The following is a 19,156-nucleotide window of genomic DNA, read 5'->3' as shown; positions in this document are numbered from 1 at the left end:
TCGCCGAGTTTCGAGTTTTATTCCCCGAACCCGCACCGACAGACGAAACACGGTCACTGCCACAGGGGTCCACCTTCCATCAGCCCCCACGCTCTGTGCGGGTGCGGGTAGCAATTACCACCGCAGGGGCAGAATCGTACTTGCCCCCGCGAAACGCAAGGGTAGGTTTAATTCTCGGCCGCTGCTCCCCTCCCCTCCTATCCCCACCCCACCTCACTCGCCTTGTGCGGCCGCGTCGAGCTGCTGCTGCGGTGCTGCGGCCGCGCTCCTCCGCCCCTCATCGGACCCCTAGCTCCGGCACGATCGAACCTCCGCCAACGCCGGAGGCCCCGAATCTCCTCGCGGTTCGTGCCCCTCTCTCCTCCTCCTCCTCCTTCGGTCTGGCCGTCCCGTCGTTCGCCGGATCGCGCGCGGAGCGAACTTGCGCTCGTTTCGCGTTTCGATCAGCGCCGTCGATTGAGTGCCTCGTCTCGGCCTGGTTGCGCCGATTGGTGGCGTCTGTGGTCTGGCGTCTGCGACGCGGTAGGGTTTTGGGGTTTTAGGGTTTCGGCGGTGCTCGCATGACTCCTGATCTGGGTGCGGGGCAGGTTCCGGTTCGTGTTACGAAGGGCGATTAGATCCCTGGTGGACCACTAACATGATTAAACATTGTAGTGTTGCCTCTGACTCATTTTATCCTTGGGGTCCAACAGAGCTGTGGAAGCTGGGACTACACTTGTTGTAGTAGACGTATAGTTTATGGTTGATTTAGGGCAGTCATGCTTTGTCTATCTTGCTCGTCGCTCTGGTATAGGGTAGACAATGGGTTTCTAGTTTCAAGCAGTTAGTATGAAAGAATCAGTTCAAATAGAGGAGGCAACTGAAGTAATCACCTTCATAGAGATACTGTGCTTCATAAGGTACTATAAATGCACGCAACTTAAATTTTATGTCTTCTGACATGATGCCAATTAGAATAAGAGGTAGTTTGCATACCAACAGATGCTCACATGCTCCGAGTTTATGGTTCAATTGTTTTTGTGCTTATGTATGCCTGAATGAATTGGATTGTGACTGGTGCAATAATATTGAGCGCCCCTCTATTTTTGTATGCCCACTGTTAACAATTGTAGTTATCTACATTTCCCTATTTTACTCAGTTTGAAGCAACTGTGCTGCTGGCTCGTCAACTTCAGCCATCGAGAAGATGGGTGGAAACAAGAACCCAATTGTCTTTCTGGACGTATCAATAGCTGATGGGCCTGACGAAAGAATGATATTTGAGGTACACTTTCTTTTCTTGTAAGTTCACATGCACAGGTGGGTGGTAGATTTGAGATCAGCAACTCTAGTTCTGTGCTTAGTTTTTCATTTGTTATCGTTTATAAAGTTCGACGAGAACCTATGATTTAGTGAATAATTTTCTTTTCCTTGCAGCTGTTTGCTGATGTTGCTCCCCTGACAGCTGAGAACTTCAGAGCATTATGCACAGGTAATGTTCATTTTTGGTGAATAGATACAAATGTCATCTGTGCCTAAGTTGTATTTGTGACCGTGTGTGAAACATAGCTGCAGTTCTGGTCTAGTAGTTATGTCTTGAAATATCAACACTACTATATAAATAGCATACCAATATTTGCAGATGTACTTGTTGAAATCATGTATTGACCTAGTGGTTGTTGGAATTATATTAATGTTAGCCTATGCATTATTTCCAACAGTGGTTAAGGCATCCCTATTCTTGTGCTAGGGCCCTCACGTTCAACAGGTTGATTTTACAGATTGGCTTCATTTTTTGAAAGCTCATTCTTCCCATTTGTCTTGGCACCACTGCTCTTCCTAATTGAGGTTGTGCTGCAGGTGAGAAGGGAATCGGACAGACAACTAAGAAGCCATTATATTATAAGGGGTCAATATTCCACCGTGTCATCAAGGGGTTCATGGCACAAGTCAGTTCCTTTCTCTCCTGTGTAATTATATGTTTTTCAACAATATGGTTCATTTTAGGTTAGCATTGTCCTTTCCTTGTTTTTAGCCAGTTTTCTGTTTCCTTCTCCATGATGTAGGAATGTAGGATACAGGACAGATGATTTCGACAACTTTTGTTATCATATGTACTCCTTCCCTCCCAAAATGTAAGGCACCTTTGATTTTTGCTGGTCAATACAACTTTGACTATGATTTGTACTTATAATATGTTCATAATTATTATAAAGATACATGAAATGAAAGAATTTTGCAAGAGAAATGCAATGATACAATTTATACATTCTCAATCCATATAATTTGGTACTCCCTAGTGGTAATAGAAGTGAATCAAAGACCGTGCAAAATAAAGCGCATTTTAGGGCCTTACATTTTGGGAAAGAGGGAATAGTATTTAAGGTGTATTACCTTCATTGTCAAAAAGAAAAAGGGAGCTTAAATTGGTTTGTTAGCACATGTTTGCTAACCTGTATTTCCTTTTTTCAGGGTGGTGACTTCTCAAATGGAAACGGTGAGTTATTTGGTTACTTCTCTCTTACATTCTTTAGGGAATCGAGAAGAGGTGGAAATCTCCTGCTGTTATATCACTCTTTATTGGTTCATTTGTGTGTTCTACTGCAAAACAGTTGGCAGATGCTAGTTTTGATAAACCTGTCATTTGTTTTACCTGAAATGAACCAACTTTAGTTCAGTTGGTAGAAATAAAGTTGAGAAGAATGAGATGCAGGGGAAGAATTTCTTAACAGCCATATTTGTGACATGTGTACATGACCCTCTTGTGTTTTATAATATTCTTCCATACACATAATGGTACTCTGCTTCCTGGTGCTCAGGTTTTTCTTATTTGTGGAAGTGTGACTAAATAGTATAGTTGTGTTTTCAGGAAATGGTGGAGAAAGTATATACGGCGAACAGTTTGAAGGTATTAATCATTAAACTCAGTATGGAATATATTCATTTGAAATTAAGTATGCATAGGGTTTCGTGGATATTCTATTGTCTCTAAGTTCATTCAGAAGTTTGTTTACCCAGTATAATGTTGTTAGTTTTAGACGCAATCATTTCTTGAAGCTGTCAAATCCTCAAATATAGCACTCATCCTGTTATGATGGTAATCAATATGCATGTAATGCTTGTTTATTATTTGCATTTCAGATGAGAATTTTGTGCTACGCCATGATGACCGTGGTCTTTTATCAATGGCAAATGCTGGACGTAATACCAATGGTTCCCAGTTCTTCATTACTTTCAAGCCTAATGCACATCTTGACAGGTTTGTTTGGAGCGTTCATTTCAATTGTCGTGGCAGGTTTCAGGCTTAAAATATTTTGTAAACAGAACTCTCAGCTTTAGTTAAGTTTTGCATGTGGTACCTTACCAGCAAGGGTTCAGAAAATTAATGTTGTCTGCCAAGTCGCTTATGTAATATTATGTAAATCTGAAAAGATGCTCATGGACCCTACTATAGATATATAACTATCATTGGGTTGACAGTTGTTTTGTTTAGTGCGAAACAAACAAACTATTTTGAACGAAATTCCAATTGCATACAAAATTTAGAACAATGCCGTTCTAGCCTTTCATGTGATGTTCTTAGAGGAGCACACTATTTTCTTCATTTATCTATTTTGCCAGGTAATAATCGATGTAAAAGTTACCTGGCACTACTTCCTCCGTGTTGCCTGTTGAGTGCTTGGATCTAATTTGATGCTTGACTCAGGTCTTTCCTAGCAACTCTTGTTGAGGAGTATTATTTAGTTAAAGATAGTTCCATTATCCTATCTGTTTCGTCATTCTCTGTTCAGTGCATGGGTATTCAATGATGCAATCCTGACTGAGAAATCCTTTTGCTCTGTTGAGCCCTTAGAATTTCTTGGAATACTTATTTTTCCGTAGTGTGTAACTTGCAAAAGGTTTTGCAAAACTATGATCAAATGTGGAAGGTGCACATGAGAGTGGGAGGGGGTGGGGGTACAGAAAGATTGTAGCTACACGGTTACAATATTCTTTTTCCTGGTCATGATTTGGCACAACCCTTCCAAACATGTCCGGAGAGGGAGAGAGATTGTAACTGAGTCGCTACAATCTCTTGTTTTTTCGTTGATCATGAATCATGATTTGGCACAACCCTTTGCATGGGGAATGTTGCACATGTATGCAACATTTGCTTCTTTTAGACTTAACTCAACTTTTCACAATTTCCCATGTGTGAAAAATCAGCATTCTAGGAAAAGTAAAATATTAATTGGGTTGGGATAGCATACAACAGTGGCCTTACGCAAATCTACTGTGTGCAATTTCGGAATGAATGCAGTTATGCAGATAGGTTCTGCTTAATGTGAACCTGGATGTTCTCTTGGTTTTTTGTGTTAAAGAGTGAAATCTCACGTATGGTACTTACTTCAAATATTGCAGGATATCAAGTCACAACATAGATAGGAAGTTAAGTATGCTGTGATTTCCATGTTTCGTATGCTGAAGGGTTTTAGTGTTATCTTGTATTGCAGGAAGAACACTGTTTTTGGTAAGATTATTCTTGGAAATGATGTGCTGAAGAGGATTGAGCTTGTTGATGTGGACAGTTCTACTAATATGCCTCTTGCTCCAGTAAGAATAGTGGATTGTGGGGAGCTTGTTGATGGTAAAAGTCGTGGATCTGTCACAACTGAAAACGGTACTGCTCAAATCATCAGTAGTGATTTTGGAATGTACCTTACAACTATCTAAACATCTAAATAGTTCTAGATCTTTCACATACTCTTAGTCTTTTACCATCCTTTCTGTGCTACCATTATCCCACAGATAAGAAGAAATTTAAATCAAAGTTGTCCAATATTTCATCTGATGACGAAGCTAATGAAGAAAAACACAAGAGCCGTCGCAAGAAATCTTCAAAGAGGAGAAAGAAGAAGAGGAGATATTCTTCTTCAGAATCAGACAGCTCGTCCGAGTCTGAGTCAGATTCTGAGAGTGATTCAGATTCTTCCAGTGAGTCATCTGACATCAGCAGCTCAAGTGATGAAAAGCGAAAGCGCAGGAGGAGACACTCCAAGAAGGATAAACGCAAGCATGGAAAAAGAAAGCGAGACCGCAGGCGCGAGAAAAGACGTAGAAAGCGTGACAAGAAATCAAAGCAAAAGTTGAAAAGGTATGTTCGCATTACCAAATTGAACATTTTGGGGTGTTTGCTGATATGTAACATAAATTTAATTACCAGGATGGAAGAGAGTGATAGTGAAACTGGAAATGCGAGTGATAGCGGCGCTGAGGATGCTAGGAAAAAGCGGCACCGTCATGGAGGAAAATCTAAGGCCACATCTCACGTTTCTGGTAATTTCCTTTTGTGGCTGATGTATGTGCCTATGCATATTTGTGTTGCTTCTTTATTTCATTGGGTGTAAATTGTGAACTAGATGCTCTCTCTTAAACTTGTACTGGTTTCTTATTTAGGCTCATGGCCCATGAACTTCATTTTTTTTTTAGTTTTGTTATGCACTACGTTAATCCATCCAAAGAATACCGGAAAAACTGTATACTATGCCACTTGAGCCTGCACAACCACAAATTGGTGTGGGAGTTCATTTATGTAGATCATGTTAGGCAATGGTATTTTGCTATGGGATAGTTTTTGTGTGATTATTACTTCATTAATCCCCGCCTTGGGCATCACTTATTACTGATTGCTTTGATGAATATACTGCAAAGCTAGAAAATTAGGCTGCAGTAGTTGTGTGCTTGTATTTTACGGGATATGCAATCGTTAGGTACTAGGAGAGTTCATGTTGCACAACTGGCCAACTAATCAACCTGTACTGTTTCTTGCCAGCTGAAAATCACACAGCAGTATTTGCTTTGAAGGATGCCACTTCAACTCAGGAAAAGATTGCAACACCAGCAAGGAGTCTAGCACAAGAAGACAAATCTCAACTGGAAAATGGGGAGATGCGCACAAATGGTGTTACCAATTCAAGATCTGAAAGGAACCTTGATACTGTTCCTGTTCTAACTGGCAACCGAAGCAAATCTAGGTTCCCTACACTTCTTCCCACATCAATCATTCTTTGTGCTTACTGCATCTGCAAGCAGTATTTCATCTTACATTGATAAGCAGGAGCCAGAGCATGAGTGCTAATCACTCAATGAGCAAGAGTATGAGTGTAAGTCCGAGAAGCCCAGTCAAAAGGTCATATGTCAGCCCGGAGAGATTGGTAAGCCCGAGTCCTGTTCACCCGAGTCGTAGTAGAAGTCCTGTCCATGCTCCCAAACAAAAAGAAAGCAGGAGCCCACCCCGACGGAGGAATATCAGCACGAGCCCTCATCGGAGAAGCCTCAGCAAGAGCCCACCTGGAAGTGCAGGCAGAAGCCCTGTTGTCCGCAGGAGCAGGAGTCCTGTTGAAGCTCGGACAAGAAGCATTAGCAGGAGCTCGGTTAGATCCTTCCAACGAAGAAGTCTGAGTAAGAGCCTGGAAAGAACTCATGTGCCGAAAAGCATCAGCCCAAGCCCCACACCTATGGACAAGGGAAGAAGCGTTAGCCGAACTTCTGCAAGATCTCCATTGCAAAAGGGTGTCAGCCGGAGCCCAGATCTGCCTCCCAGAAAGACTGCAAGCAGAAGCCCTAGAAGAAATCCTCGTAGAAACTTCAGCAGGAGCCCTGTGGGATTATCTAGAAGAAGCCCGACCCCTGTGAGAGGTGGTCGATCTCGCAGGAACACAAGCAGAAGTCCTAGCCCACCTCGCAGGGCAGTATCACCAGCCAATCACGGTAGGAGCCCATCGAGGAGTGTCTCTCCTGATGGATCAAAACGCATAAAAAGGGGGCGGGGTTTTACTCAACGTTACTCATTTGCAAGACAATACCGTTCTCCTTCTGCTGATCGTTCTCACCGTTATGGTGGAAGAGGTGATCGTGACAGGTAACTGCTTTAACTTATGGACTTAATTTCTTTCATTCTGGAGAAGTAGCTGTAAAATCCTTCTGCACATATGAGTTCGCGAAACACTTTTGAACTATGTTTCTTTCATTCTGGAGAATTTACTGTAATATCTTTTCGTAGGTATATGAGTCACCGAGGCAGTCGTTATCGTTCACCTCCAAGGCGGTACAGAAGTCCTCCTAGAAGAGCATCACCGAGGTATAGTAACTATTCAGAATGACTGCACGTACAACAAATGCAAATTTGATTTTGATATGTCCGTGTAATTTCCTTAATTATTTGGAAATAGACATACAATTTTGTTCCCGCAAAAAGACATAGAATTTTGAAATGTTCTCTTGATCTCTTTCTGATCCCACACAAATTTGTCTTAGTGTTCAGTGTTCCAAACGGTTGCATTATCTGATAAAGAACTACAACATGTTTGCTTGCATCCTTCTCTACTTTGATACTGTTGGTGATAAACATCTTCCAACTAATTATGTGGCAAGATGTTCAGTATAGCCTAGTCCAGTACATGGCTCAAATTCATGGTTCTCTCTTCATTTTTCACTGGAGGCCTAACAGGTACAGAAGGAGGAGCCGAAGTGTGTCACGCAGCCCGCCTGTTCACCGAGACCGTGGAAGGGGAGGTGGCTACAGCAGGAGTCCAGCACGTAGTCGTTCGCCTCCTGCCGTGAGACCAAGATCACGTGCAAGGTCAATCTCCAGGAGCAGGAGCCTGTCTGGGTCAAGATCAAGGTCCCCACCACCTGTCCAAGATCGCTCTCCCCTTGCCTCGCCATCTCCGAAGCGTGCAAGTAAGGATAGGTCCCCATCTATGTCGATCAGTCCTGAAGGAAAGAAGGGCTTGGTTTCCTACGGAGATGGCTCCCCCTCCCCTGGGAAGTAGGGGGTACAAAGAAGGCATTTACTAGGTTCAGTCTATCTGCATTCCATGTTCAAGTTGGGCCTCTGTTTGAGAAGCTGTTCTCCCCTGCTGTCGTTCAGCACTTTTGAAATGTCACATGTGTTCTTTGGGACGACTGAATTGTGAATCGGTTGAATTATCTTTGGACAACCATAATCTGAGGTTAGCATGTGGTTCTGTTCAGTACGCACAAACATTTTCTTGCGGCAGTTCTTATTACTGGTGCCAATCATGGTTTTGTTAAAGCTGCTGAATGTAGTAATTCTATTGAGATACTTTACACTTTTGACGAATATATGCACCTGAGTCTCTCGTATGGGTCATATCAAGCGGTCTTTGGTCGCATGAACAAGCATCAGTATATATTGCTGCGGTATGAATTGTTTAAATTTGTTTTTTTTCCAAAAAAGGACGCTTTTCTACTTAGAATATTTAAGCATTATATCTAGCTTCTGCATAACTATTGCTGTACAAACAATTCTATTGTACGTCTACACCAACCTCCAGGCCAGACGGAGGCCCTTCTACATCACCAGTGCAGTTGGCTCTCGGTGCCTCATCCCAAGTGGTTCTATCCCTGGCGGCGTGGTCTGGCTGCGTTGAGATGTTACCGGCAAAGCGGCGCAGAAACCGGACCGGTTGCTTTTCCAGATTTATCTTTAGGGCTTTTAAGGGCTCTATATGGAATTTTTTTGGACTAGATTGTATTTTTTCTTCTTTTGGTCCTCTATGTACTTTCCCATGCCACCACTGAAATGAAAGCTTCTTATTCAATTTTTCTCTTGTTCAATTTTTTATTTATTTAAGAATGCACACATCTGCTAAATCCAAATGTATCAACTTAAAAAATAAAAGACAATGTACTGTAAGGATGCCTAAAGTGATGGAGGATCAATCCGCAGATTAGCTTGCCATGCATGTTGGTTAAAAAATCTCTCGTCGTGTCATCGAATTGAGTAGACACCTCCATAAACAAGGGCGTGATGCCTCACATGCTCTAGAGATGATCATGAACGGAGCGTAGTTGTACATCATTTCTACATAGCCAGAGTGATTAAATAGCGGCTCTCACCTAAGAAGTAATTTAAACTTATGATTCACACCATTTAGTGTCAAATATATTTGCAACGTTGCGTGGTAGTAAAGTAGAACCTATTTGGATGACCAACCGTATAATTTAGTAGATTTGCACTAAAAAAGTAAGTGTTTGATAGTCTCGTCCTCATGGTAATACATACTTTTTTTTCCCTTCTATACCAATTACGTTTCGCAAGGTTGTTAAATTTGTTACTTACAAACATATTAATAGGTTTGATTTTCTGTGGACATTGTGTTAGATTTAGGCTGTGTTTTCTACCATGGTGGTTCATGGTAAATTGAGAATCTTGTTTTGAATATATTTGCAACGTTGCGTAATGGGTATAAAGTAGAACCTATTTAGATGATTAACTGTATAATCTAGTAAATTTGCTCTAAAAAAATTTAGTGTTTGATAGTCTCGTCCTCATGATAATACATACTTTTTTACTTCCATACCAATTATGTTTCGCAAAGTTGTTAATTTTGTTACTTACAAAGATTTTGATATGATTGATTTTCTATGGACATCGTGCTAGATTTAGGCTGTGTTTTCTACCATGGTGGTTTATGGCAAACTGAGAATCTTGTTTTGTTGAACTATTTTTTGGTGGTTGCAGGTGTAAATTGACAGTTTCTCTCTTCACCCTAAGTCTTTGTTTGGTACTAAAGTTTTCATGGAAATTAGTTGGGGTAATCCTCACCAAACTCTAAATCCCCAGTTACTTAGACTGCTCATAGTGAGAGTAACATAACATCACATATCTCAAGACATTTTGGTGACATGACATGCTAATAAATGAAGAAAGAGTTTGAGGTGGTAACTAGCTATGTTACCATAACATCACACACCTCAAGACAAGATGAGTCTATAACATAATAGATGATTCAATGCATGACACCACATATAAGTTACTACCCACTATGAAGGTAGTAATCTAGACTAGTAACATGACATATGTTACTAGTCTAGGTTACTCCCACTATGACCAGCTTTATAAAAACTTGTTTGGTAATAGAGTATCGATCTTGAGTTTAATTCCAGCTTATTCTCACCTTTTCTCCAAATCTTAATGTATTTTTTTCCAATCTTCAATACTCTATCCTAACCTGGTGGATTGGGACGAGGTTTTATGATATTGGGTGGCGGAAGCCATTTCACCTAATTACTCTAGAATATTATACTACTCCATTTGGAGATGTTCTTAACTGCGCAAGTTTCGATATAGAAGGGTAGTTTGCCTCGGTAATGTTCCCCCGAACTTGCACAGCCATGCCTCCATTTCACCATCATCCGCACAAAATCGGTCCAGAAACCAACGTGGCCACTGGCTCGCCACTCGCTGCCGCTACCCCTTGCAGTTCAAACACCCACCGTCCGATCTCACGTCAACGGTTCAGATCCAGGCGCCACTCCACAACTTCCCAATTCGGAGCGCCAACCGACCAGCCACCACCACCACCACCACCAATGGACGCCGCAACCGCCGCGACCGCGACGGCGGCGGCGGCGGCGATGGTCTGGTTCCGGAAGGGCCTCCGCGTGCACGACAACCCTGCGCTGGACGCGGCCCGGCGCGGCGCCGCGCGGGTCTACCCGGTGTTCGTGCTCGACCCGCGGTACCTCCGCCCGGACCCCGACGCGCCCTCTCCGGGCTCCGCGCGCGCCGGGGTCGCCCGCGTCCGCTTCCTCCTCGAGAGCCTCGACGACCTCGACTCCCGCCTCCGCCGCCTAGGTTCCCGCCTCCTCCTCCTCCGCGCCCGCGACGACGTCTCCGACGCCGTCTGCGGCGCCCTCAAGGACGTGCGTAACGAAATGCTATTACTACCACGCTCTTCTTTGTAATCTTGCAAGCACTTGACTTGAGGACCTAATTCACCTTCTTGTGTTCTTCCGTGCTCGCAGTGGAACATCGGGAAGCTGTACTTCGAGTCCGACACCGAGCCGTACGCCCTGGCCCGCGACAAGAGAGTCACGGTAAGGACAGTGATCACTCCGCAAGTAGTACTGTACTAGTTTTATAAGGAGACCGGAAATTTACCGAATTACTCTGATCGTTCAAGGATTTTGCGGCTGCGTCGGGGATCGAGGTGTTCTCTCCAGTCAGCCACACCCTTTTCGACCCTGCAGTAATCATAGAGAAGGTATACTATACAGTAGGAGGCACTTATGTAGTTATGTTCATTTCTTGATAGAATGTTTGGAGTCATGCGCTTAGCAGATGTTTTTATTTTCTGTCGAATGATAAACCTGCAGAATGGGGGCCGGCCACCGTTGACTTACCAGTCGTTTCTGAACATTGCCGGGGAGCCGCCCGCGCCTATAGCAGAGGAATACTCTGTGCTCCCGCCGATCGGTGATACCGGGGAGTATGAGTTGTTTTCTGTGCCCAAATTGGAGGAGCTTGGGTACGGTGATATCAGCCAGGTTAGAGCAGAAGCAACACTGAATCCAGTGTACTGTTTGTTTGATCATATTTGAGTTTTTGTTAACTGAATGACTATCCATACATAGGAGCACGTTCCGCCGTTCCGTGGCGGTGAGACAGAAGCTCTCAAGAGGATGAGAGAGTCACTCCAGGATAAGGTTTTAGTATTTCTGAAAAGTGACCATTTCTCTGATTCAGTGCACACATATCTACTGAACTCTGAATGTTCAATTTAGAAATGGTAGTTTACTTTTACAGTTACACTCATAACAACATCAAATTCCCTTTTGCAGGAGTGGGTTGCCAAGTTTGAGAAACCTAAGGGTGACCCTTCTGCCTTCCTGAAACCCGCGACAACGGTCTTGTCACCATATCTGAAAGTGAGTATTGTCATGATCATCTGTAATCGTCTCGTCCATTGCCATTTTCTTTAGATTACAATTGTTGAGGATTGAAATGGATCGATTATGTTGCAGTTTGGTTGCCTGTCGTCAAGGTATTTTTACCACTGTATTCAAGATGTCTACAGGAGTACCAAAATGCATACAAAACCACCGGTTTCATTGACTGGCCAGGTGAGTTCATTTATAACTGCATTGGTTTGTTTGTCCTGATTGTTTTTTTCTTGATTTCCGTTTATTGTAACAGTTGCTGTGGAGAGACTTCTTCTATACAGTGTCTTTTGGCACTCCTAATTTCGATCATATGAAAGGGAACAAAATATGCAAACAGGTTTGCTGATCCTATCACCACCTTATTTCAACTCTCTTCGCCTTTATCATAATCCCTGCCCCTTCTAGTATAGATCCCATGGAGAGAGAGTGAGGAGCTGTTTGTTGCATGGAGAGATGGCCGAACGGGATATCCATGGATTGATGCCATCATGATTCAGGTTTTTTTTTTTCCTGAAAAACGTGCTATAACTTTGTCTTGCTTCCATCTTTCTGTTTCGCATCACTTGCAACTGGATCATGTGAATGACTTTGATCATTTTCTTGGTTGGCAGCTGAGGAAGTGGGGTTGGATGCATCATCTTGCACGCCACTCTGTTGCTTGTTTCCTGACGCGGGGTGATCTAGTACGTATGATCTACACAGTAGCTTGGTTTATGTTGTTTGTTTGTAATTTTGGTAGTAAGTTAGCACGTCAGGTGTCACTATTAAACAATTCGCATCAAAATTTTGAAGGTGATTTCTCAACCCTGATATATTCTTAATAAACAGTCTGAAGGTAACACTAGATTTAGAACTATCAAGAATTGGTAAAATAATGAAGTTAGAGCGCTGATGCACATTAGAGGGAAGTCAACATCACAAACAGTAATTTCACATGCAAAACTTTTGATCAGAAGCACCAGCGAAAACCACAAAAGCTTGCTTTCGAGGTTAATCCATAGAGAAATCATGTATTGCTCAGGTATTTGTTGGGTTCAATGTTATGAAGTTACACTCCTGAAAACAATAAGCCACTCATTTACCTAATCATATCTGATAAGGACATACCTTTCTGAAAGCAACATGAAACTAGTATTTATTTCCAAGTGATTCTTTTTAGCCCATGCGCAGGAGCACATCAGAGTTAGAAAAAGAGAGTTTATTTCAAGTCACATTCTATTTTTGCAAAAAAGAAGAAGAGAGATCTGATTCCAAGCTTAGGTAATTTTCTTTACCTCAAATTGCTTGTCTACTGCATGAAGTTTATCCACTGGGAGAAAGGCCGTGACGTCTTTGAAAGGCTACTGATAGATTCTGACTGGGCCATTAACAACGGCAACTGGCTGTGGCTATCCTGTTCATCCTTCTTCTACCAGGTTAGCAATTAAACAGTCACTTTAGGCAGTACTTGTAAGTTGTAACTGCATTTTCATTCAGTCTAAAATATTTCTTCCATGCGTCCTCAACTCAGTATCACAGAATCTACTCCCCAATCTCATTCGGAAAGAAGTACGACCCCAACGGAGACTACATCAGACATTTCATCCCAGCGCTGAAACGTGACTATCCCAGCAACAAAAGTTCATCATCAGAAAGCAACACAACATCTTTGCGATCTAAGAAGCAATTAACCCTCCGTTGTTGTGTTGCAGACATGCCCAAGCAGTACATCTACGAGCCTTGGACCGCGCCCCTCAGCGTCCAGGAGAAAGCTAGGTGCATCATAGGCAAAGACTACCCGAAACCAGGTGAGAAGAAACTTATTTTTCAGACACAGAAAGCTTATTGCAAATTAGTACGATAGATCTTCAGTAGTAAAGCATTTTTCCTTTCTGCACTTGCAGTGGTTGATCATGCGGCTGCAAGTAAAGAATGCAGGAACAGGATGGGGGAAGCTTACGCATTGAATCGCCCTGGCGGCGGTGACCCTGTCAAAGGAAACAAGGCCTCAAATTCGCGGCAGAGAAAGATTTCTGAATATGGCCCAGACTCATCCAAGTCCAAGCAACCGAAGTACAAGCAGCTGAGGCGATTGTAGAAAAGTTTTAACAAGGTCAAATAGAAGTGCTAGCCTTAGCAGCCTTACTAAACTATAGTACAGTATTAATTCTGATGTAACAAAGTTTGGGAGAACTGATTAGTCTTCTTAGCAGCATTACTAAACTATAGTACAGTATTAATTCTGATGTAACAAAGTCTGGGAGAACTGATTAGTCTTCTTATCAACCCATAATCTATTTTTTTCGAAAAGAACTCTTAATCCATCTACTAATCACACGCTAGTGGGAGGAAAAAACAAGTATTGTTGGTTAGTAGTTGGTTCACGGTTGGTTGCTTGCTTGTACGAAACCAACACAAAAGTAACAAAAACACGTGAAGCCGGTACCAAGATCACGCCTGGGTTTGGCACGCACGCACGTACGCTCTAATCTGCCAAGACGGGGATGGCGATAAGCTTTATCTCTTGCACACCAATGAAAGGAAAGGACGATAAAGAACGGAATGGGCCATGATTGAAGCACAAAACAACACACCAGGAATACGGCCGATGGGTGAAGGATAAGCTGTGTAGATGTGTCAGCCAGTTCGAACCTCTAGCTTCAAAACCGCAGCCGTCAAAACCATCCACTTAGAGCATCTCCACCGGCGCTCCCAATAGCGGCTTCGATAGCAATTTGGGGGCCGGGAGCGAAAATGGCTCGCACCAGCGCGCCTCAAACGGCGCCGGCGATTTTTCGAGCCTAATAGAAGCGCCGGCAATCCCGTGTCGGTCCCTTCGCCGTGGGCGCGAATCGGGCGTGCCGGCGCCTCGCGAGGCTAAAATTTTTGGGCGTGGGAGCCGCATGTCAGCCACACAACCACAAAATATACATCTCCCCCAAAACCCCGTCCCCACCGCCGCTCATTTCTCCCGCCAGCCGCTCCATCTCCCATCCAGCCTCCAACCCGAAAAACCCTCGCCGCCGCGCCGTGGCACCGAAGAGAGAGGCTACGGTGAAGGCAGCGAAGGCACCGACGAAAACACGCACCGTCGCGCCGAAGGAGAAGCCGGCGACCATGTCACAGGAGGAGTGGGACAAGGAGATGGAACGCCGCTCCCTCATCACGGCTGACCGCAGGAGGCGCCGCATCGCCGCCCTCGACGCAAAGAAAGCGGCGGCCTCTGCGGAAGCGTGCCTGAGCTTGGGCGACGGCCTCAACAACATCTCGAGCTCCCTGTCATCGCCGGGTTACTACGCGGGGTACACCGCAGACGCTCCGTCGATGTCGCTGTCGCAGATGGACGGCCGCGCCCGCTACTCCCCCGAGTACGGGGACAACGACATGACCATCGACAACAACGCGCCCTTCTCGCCGGATTCAGCGGCTTGGGGCAGCGGCGCCTTCCGCTTCCCCGACCTGAACTCGTCGCCTGACCTGCGCTGCACCGAGGGCCACGTGACAGACGGCACCGGCCTTCCCCGCCACCTCTTCCCCGACGACGGCAGGCACACCCACCAGGGGTCCGGCGACGCGTTCGGCATGTCCATGGGCGAGGACGAGGTGCGGTTCCCCTTCATGCATTGCTACAACAAGCTCCAAGGTTGCAAGAAATGGGACGACCTCCTCCACACTCTATTGAAGGACGGGGAACATGGGCCGGTCGATCCACCGGGCGCCTCCATCGGGCGCCCCATTGGAACAAAGAGAGCCAAGGTCGAGAGGAATGCAGCGGCGTTATTGGCAGCCGTGGACACCTCCCTCAAGAAGATGATCAACTCATTCTCGGTTGAGAACAAGAAAGCGTCGGATAGGGCCACCGTCGTGTGGAAGACAATCCTCGACAAGCAAGACATGAAGATCGCGTTGGAGAGGGAGAAGGTGGAGGCGGCGAAGCTAGAAGCTCACGTCGCTGCCATGAAGGCCACCAACGAAGCGACACATCTATGGTTGGCCAAGATGTCTCAAGAATCCAAAATCTTGATGGCCGACATGGAGAAGATGGACCCGTTGGCGCGGGCGTGACAAGAGATGTACCGTGAGCGCATCGGCCAAGAGGTGATGGTGGCGCGAGCTGCGTCGACGTCTCCCCCGGCACCGTCCGTGTTCATGTCTACCCCGGCACCGTCCACGTTCATGTCTCCCCCGGTATCGTCCACATTCATGCCTCCCCCGGCGATCGTGGATCCTGTTGTAGCGATGGAGCCGCCGCCGGCCACCGATGAGGATGCCGTCGAGGTTGAGCCGCCCGTGACCTCCTTCATGTGATCATCTGACTTGGAAGCCCTTTTTTTTTTCCGCCGGAGACGGCGATCTGGTGGCCGTGTGTTGGCCCAAATTTCTTATTCCAAAACCTATTCAAATTTGGTGGCCGTGTGTTGGCGCAAACTTCATATTCGTAAACTTATTCGAATTTCTATGCTTGTGTTTGAGTTTTCAAATTTAAATTATCTATTGGGGCTGTCGTATGAGGCGCGCCAGTGTGGGAGCAGCTCCGCCAAATGGAGGATACTGTACCGGCGTCCCCCATACGATAGTGCTGGCGCCTCTGTCGGCAACTATTTTGGGACGTCGATGGAGATGCTCTTACGCTCCTGCTTCATTTCTTCAGGAAATTACATCCGCGTACGCTAGCTGCCGTGTTCCTCTTGCATCCAAACCCATCGTAATTATTCTGATGTAAGCAAAATGCGTACCAGTTCGACTTCAAGGCATGCAGTACAAAATTCTAGGTTCAACCCTAGCTTGAATTGAATATAAGTATCTTCAGAAAAAGGAGCAGCTGCCATCGAAGAAAAATTCCCGGCGGCTGGAGTGTTTCAATGACCTGTACAGTATCAGTTTGCAAAATAATGCGAGAACATCTTGTTTGCCCAGGGCAATTCGTCTAGCTAATAGCATAGTCTGCTGGATGGTGACAGGCAACAGTAAACCCCCTTGTCTCAGATGAGCACCCCAACACATCCATAATGGGTTTCAAAGTTAAAAAGGCACACTTATTATGACAAATCCTTCCATTGGCTTAACCCAAACACTACTTTTTCATCACTGAGTTTTTCCTCGTATTGCCTTGATATCGTTATTGACACATAGTGCAGCCAGCACACATGCTACATCTATCTATATATCAACCCTTCTAACGTAAATCAACCTATCCTCTTGCTCAGTGAGTTCACTACAGGAATGGGCCTAGACGCCGACGGCCAAACCCTACGCCGAGGGCATTTTATCGGGGCCGTCGGCGTACGGCCTCGCCAGGGCAGCGCCGGAAGCCGACCGTCGGCGTCTAGGTACCGTCGGCGTATAGGCTCCTACGCCGAGGGCCGCCGTCGGCGTCTACCCGGCCCTCGGCGTAGAGGTCTCCATCACCTCCCTCGCACCCGCACCGTCACCGCCCTCTCACGGCGTCAGACAGACGCCGAGGGCTACCCTCGGCATAGGGCATGGCCACCCTATGCCGACGGCCACCCTCGGCATATAGATTTTTTTTTCTTTTTTTCTTTTTTCTTATTATGTTTCTATTATTTATTTACTAGTATGCATTATGTAAAAAATGGTTCTATTTTTTAAGAATTCCCTAACCCTAACTCTAACCCTAACCCTAACTCTAACCCTAACCCTAACTCTAGCCCTAACCCTAACCCTAACCCTAGGGTTTCCACATACATTGCTAACGCTAACTCTAACCCTAACCCTAGGGTTTCCACATACATTGCTAACCCTAACTATAACCCTAACCCTTACCCTAGGGGTAGATCCGCGGGGTCCCGCCCTAGGATCTGTATGTGGAAACTCCCGCCACGGCTCAAACGGAGCCTATTTTATGGTAAAGTATGCCCAACCTATGGTTTACATGTACATATGTCCTAAACAAAGAAAACAAGTAAAAAAGTCCATTGGTAAACCCTCGCACGGAGAAAGCTATAGGGGTAGATCTGCGGGGTCCCCGCCCTAGGGTTTTCCAAGATACAGACCATCGGAGCGTCGGAATCGCTGGAAAACTTGCATATGCCCATAACATATGTGTACAATTGTGATGTAAGGTTTGGCTAACCTTGCATGTACCCGGCGTTGACGATTTCCGCATGCATGGGCTAGCACTTGGTAAAATCCAGGATCTGTATGTGGAATGGCCCCAAAACTTGTGTATGTCCACATGGCATGGCATGCACAAAAGTGATACATTTAAGAACTTAGCACCCACACACGAACCGAAACACTTAAAGAACTACACCCACACACAGGAACCAAAACACTTAAAGAACTACACCCACACAGGAACCAAAGCACTTAAAGAACTAGACCCACACACAAACCAAAACATTTAAAGAACTACACCCACACACGAACAAAGCACTTAACACTGGGTCGACGCATGACCCGCTAGACACACGGACTCGACACACACACATATTAATCGAAGTCGAAATCTTCGTCCTCGCCGGGGGTGTCCTCCGAAGCGGTGGTTGTGAGGTTCCACGACCACCGTTCATCATCCTCCCCCATGTCGACGCCTCTCCTTTGGCGTACTCGCTTCAACCTCGGCCTTCCTCTGCCGCTTTCCCGCCCTCCTCTCTCTCCCTGTACGTCCGCTTGTCCTTCCGGAATGCACGCTCCGCCTCGACGGCTCCGGGATTGTCTCCGCGCCACTGTGCCATGAACCGCTCGTCCGCCTCGGTGGTATCAATCCGCCGCCGGCCGGACTGTACCGCCGCGCTTCACCCCGTGAGCGAAGTAGCGGCTCGGTAGAGAGACTCGAGCTTCCGTCGGAGACCCGACCTCCGGGAAGTTCATTTCGTGGCGCGGCCGGCCAAACCTCCAAGCCGCAACGTCGTATGCGCGGGCAGCGGCCTCCTTCGTGTAGAAGGTGCCGAGCCACACACGCGTACCACCGGCGGTGATTTCAGCCGCGAAATGTCCCGCGAGCCGCGGGCGAACGCCGATGAAGCCCGTGTTGCTACGGCGACGAGGAGCCATCTCGGCGGCAGCTCAGCTCGGAGGATTTTGTGGTTCGTTGGATGAGAGAAGCGATGAAGGGAGAAATGTTGCTGGTCGTTGTTAGTGGAGAAGACATGGCTATATATAGGCCGACGAGGGGCTGAAACGGCGGGAAAACTTGGCGGGAGAGAATGGGCGGGAAAGGGTGGGGGGGAAAACTTGGCGGGAGAGAATGGGCGGGAAAGGGTGGGCGGGAAAACTTGGCGGGAGAGAATGAGCGGGAAAGGGTGGGCGGGAAAACTTGGCGGGAAATCATGGCGGGAAAAAAGGGCGGGGGAGAAGTAGCGGGGCGGAGGGAATGGCCCCAAAACTAGTGTGTGTCCACATGGAATGCACAAAAGTGATTTGAGATGGTTTTATATCCAAGGCTACCCCCCCAGGTGTGTCCGGCTTCTCGGACAGGGGGTTCCTACACTTGGGCGGATCT

At 45.9% G+C, this 19,156-nt stretch overlaps 2 protein-coding genes across 6 annotated transcripts; both read left to right on the top strand.

Moving 5' to 3' along the window:
* The first annotated feature begins 221 nt into the window (after window positions 1-221).
* On the top strand, window positions 222-8,134 carry LOC124691961 (peptidyl-prolyl cis-trans isomerase CYP95-like). 4 transcript variants are annotated; one of them, XM_047225253.1, is made up of 14 exons: window positions 222-344; window positions 1,140-1,264; window positions 1,417-1,471; window positions 1,840-1,928; window positions 2,452-2,476; window positions 2,849-2,887; window positions 3,121-3,238; window positions 4,473-4,639; window positions 4,768-5,113; window positions 5,183-5,295; window positions 5,792-5,993; window positions 6,077-6,880; window positions 7,022-7,099; window positions 7,469-8,134. In XM_047225253.1, the coding sequence occupies exons 2-14, from the start codon at window positions 1,187-1,189 to the stop codon at window positions 7,791-7,793; spliced, it is 2,439 nt and encodes an 812-aa protein (XP_047081209.1). In that variant the 5' UTR covers window positions 222-344; window positions 1,140-1,186; the 3' UTR covers window positions 7,794-8,134. The 4 variants fall into 4 exon arrangements, with proteins under 4 accessions (XP_047081209.1, XP_047081208.1, XP_047081211.1 ...); XM_047225252.1 differs by having other exon boundaries at window positions 7,460-8,134; XM_047225255.1 differs by lacking the exon at window positions 222-344 and adding an exon at window positions 1,701-1,747 and having other exon boundaries at window positions 1,203-1,264; window positions 7,460-8,134.
* Window positions 8,135-10,359: 2,225 nt separating this feature from the next.
* LOC124691962 ((6-4)DNA photolyase-like) lies at window positions 10,360-13,900 on the top strand. Of its 2 annotated transcripts, none has more exons than XM_047225258.1 (14): window positions 10,360-10,692; window positions 10,795-10,866; window positions 10,953-11,033; window positions 11,146-11,316; window positions 11,404-11,475; window positions 11,611-11,697; window positions 11,794-11,892; window positions 11,966-12,049; window positions 12,123-12,209; window positions 12,324-12,395; window positions 13,014-13,127; window positions 13,223-13,310; window positions 13,404-13,499; window positions 13,623-13,900. In XM_047225258.1, exons 1-14 carry the CDS (start codon window positions 10,360-10,362, stop codon window positions 13,787-13,789), a joined length of 1,623 nt encoding a protein of 540 aa, XP_047081214.1. In that variant the 3' UTR covers window positions 13,790-13,900. The 2 variants fall into 2 exon arrangements, with proteins under 2 accessions (XP_047081214.1, XP_047081213.1); XM_047225257.1 differs by having other exon boundaries at window positions 13,596-13,900.
* Window positions 13,901-19,156: the final 5,256 nt, after the last annotated feature.

The sequence above is a fragment of the Lolium rigidum genome, chromosome 2 (genome assembly GCF_022539505.1).
Source record: "Lolium rigidum isolate FL_2022 chromosome 2, APGP_CSIRO_Lrig_0.1, whole genome shotgun sequence".
NCBI lineage: Eukaryota > Viridiplantae > Streptophyta > Magnoliopsida > Poales > Poaceae > Lolium > Lolium rigidum.
The sequence above is the reverse complement of the archived record's forward strand: the minus strand, read 5'-3'. Positions and strand labels throughout refer to the sequence as shown.

Excerpts from the sequence above, each read along its gene's own strand:
- LOC124691961 (XM_047225252.1), top strand. The coding sequence starts at position 1,187 with ATGGGTGGAAACAAGAACCCAATTGTCTTTCTGGACGTATCAATAGCT. Across the intron at positions 2,477-2,848 it reads TGACTTCTCAAATGGAAACG|GAAATGGTGGAGAAAGTATA; the intron begins GTGAGTTATTTG and ends TTGTGTTTTCAG. Across the intron at positions 3,239-4,472 it reads CCTAATGCACATCTTGACAG|GAAGAACACTGTTTTTGGTA; the intron begins GTTTGTTTGGAG and ends CTTGTATTGCAG.
- LOC124691962 (XM_047225257.1), top strand. The coding sequence starts at position 10,360 with ATGGACGCCGCAACCGCCGCGACCGCGACGGCGGCGGCGGCGGCGATG. Across the intron at positions 11,317-11,403 it reads GGTACGGTGATATCAGCCAG|GAGCACGTTCCGCCGTTCCG; the intron begins GTTAGAGCAGAA and ends ATCCATACATAG. Across the intron at positions 11,476-11,610 it reads GAGAGTCACTCCAGGATAAG|GAGTGGGTTGCCAAGTTTGA; the intron begins GTTTTAGTATTT and ends TCCCTTTTGCAG.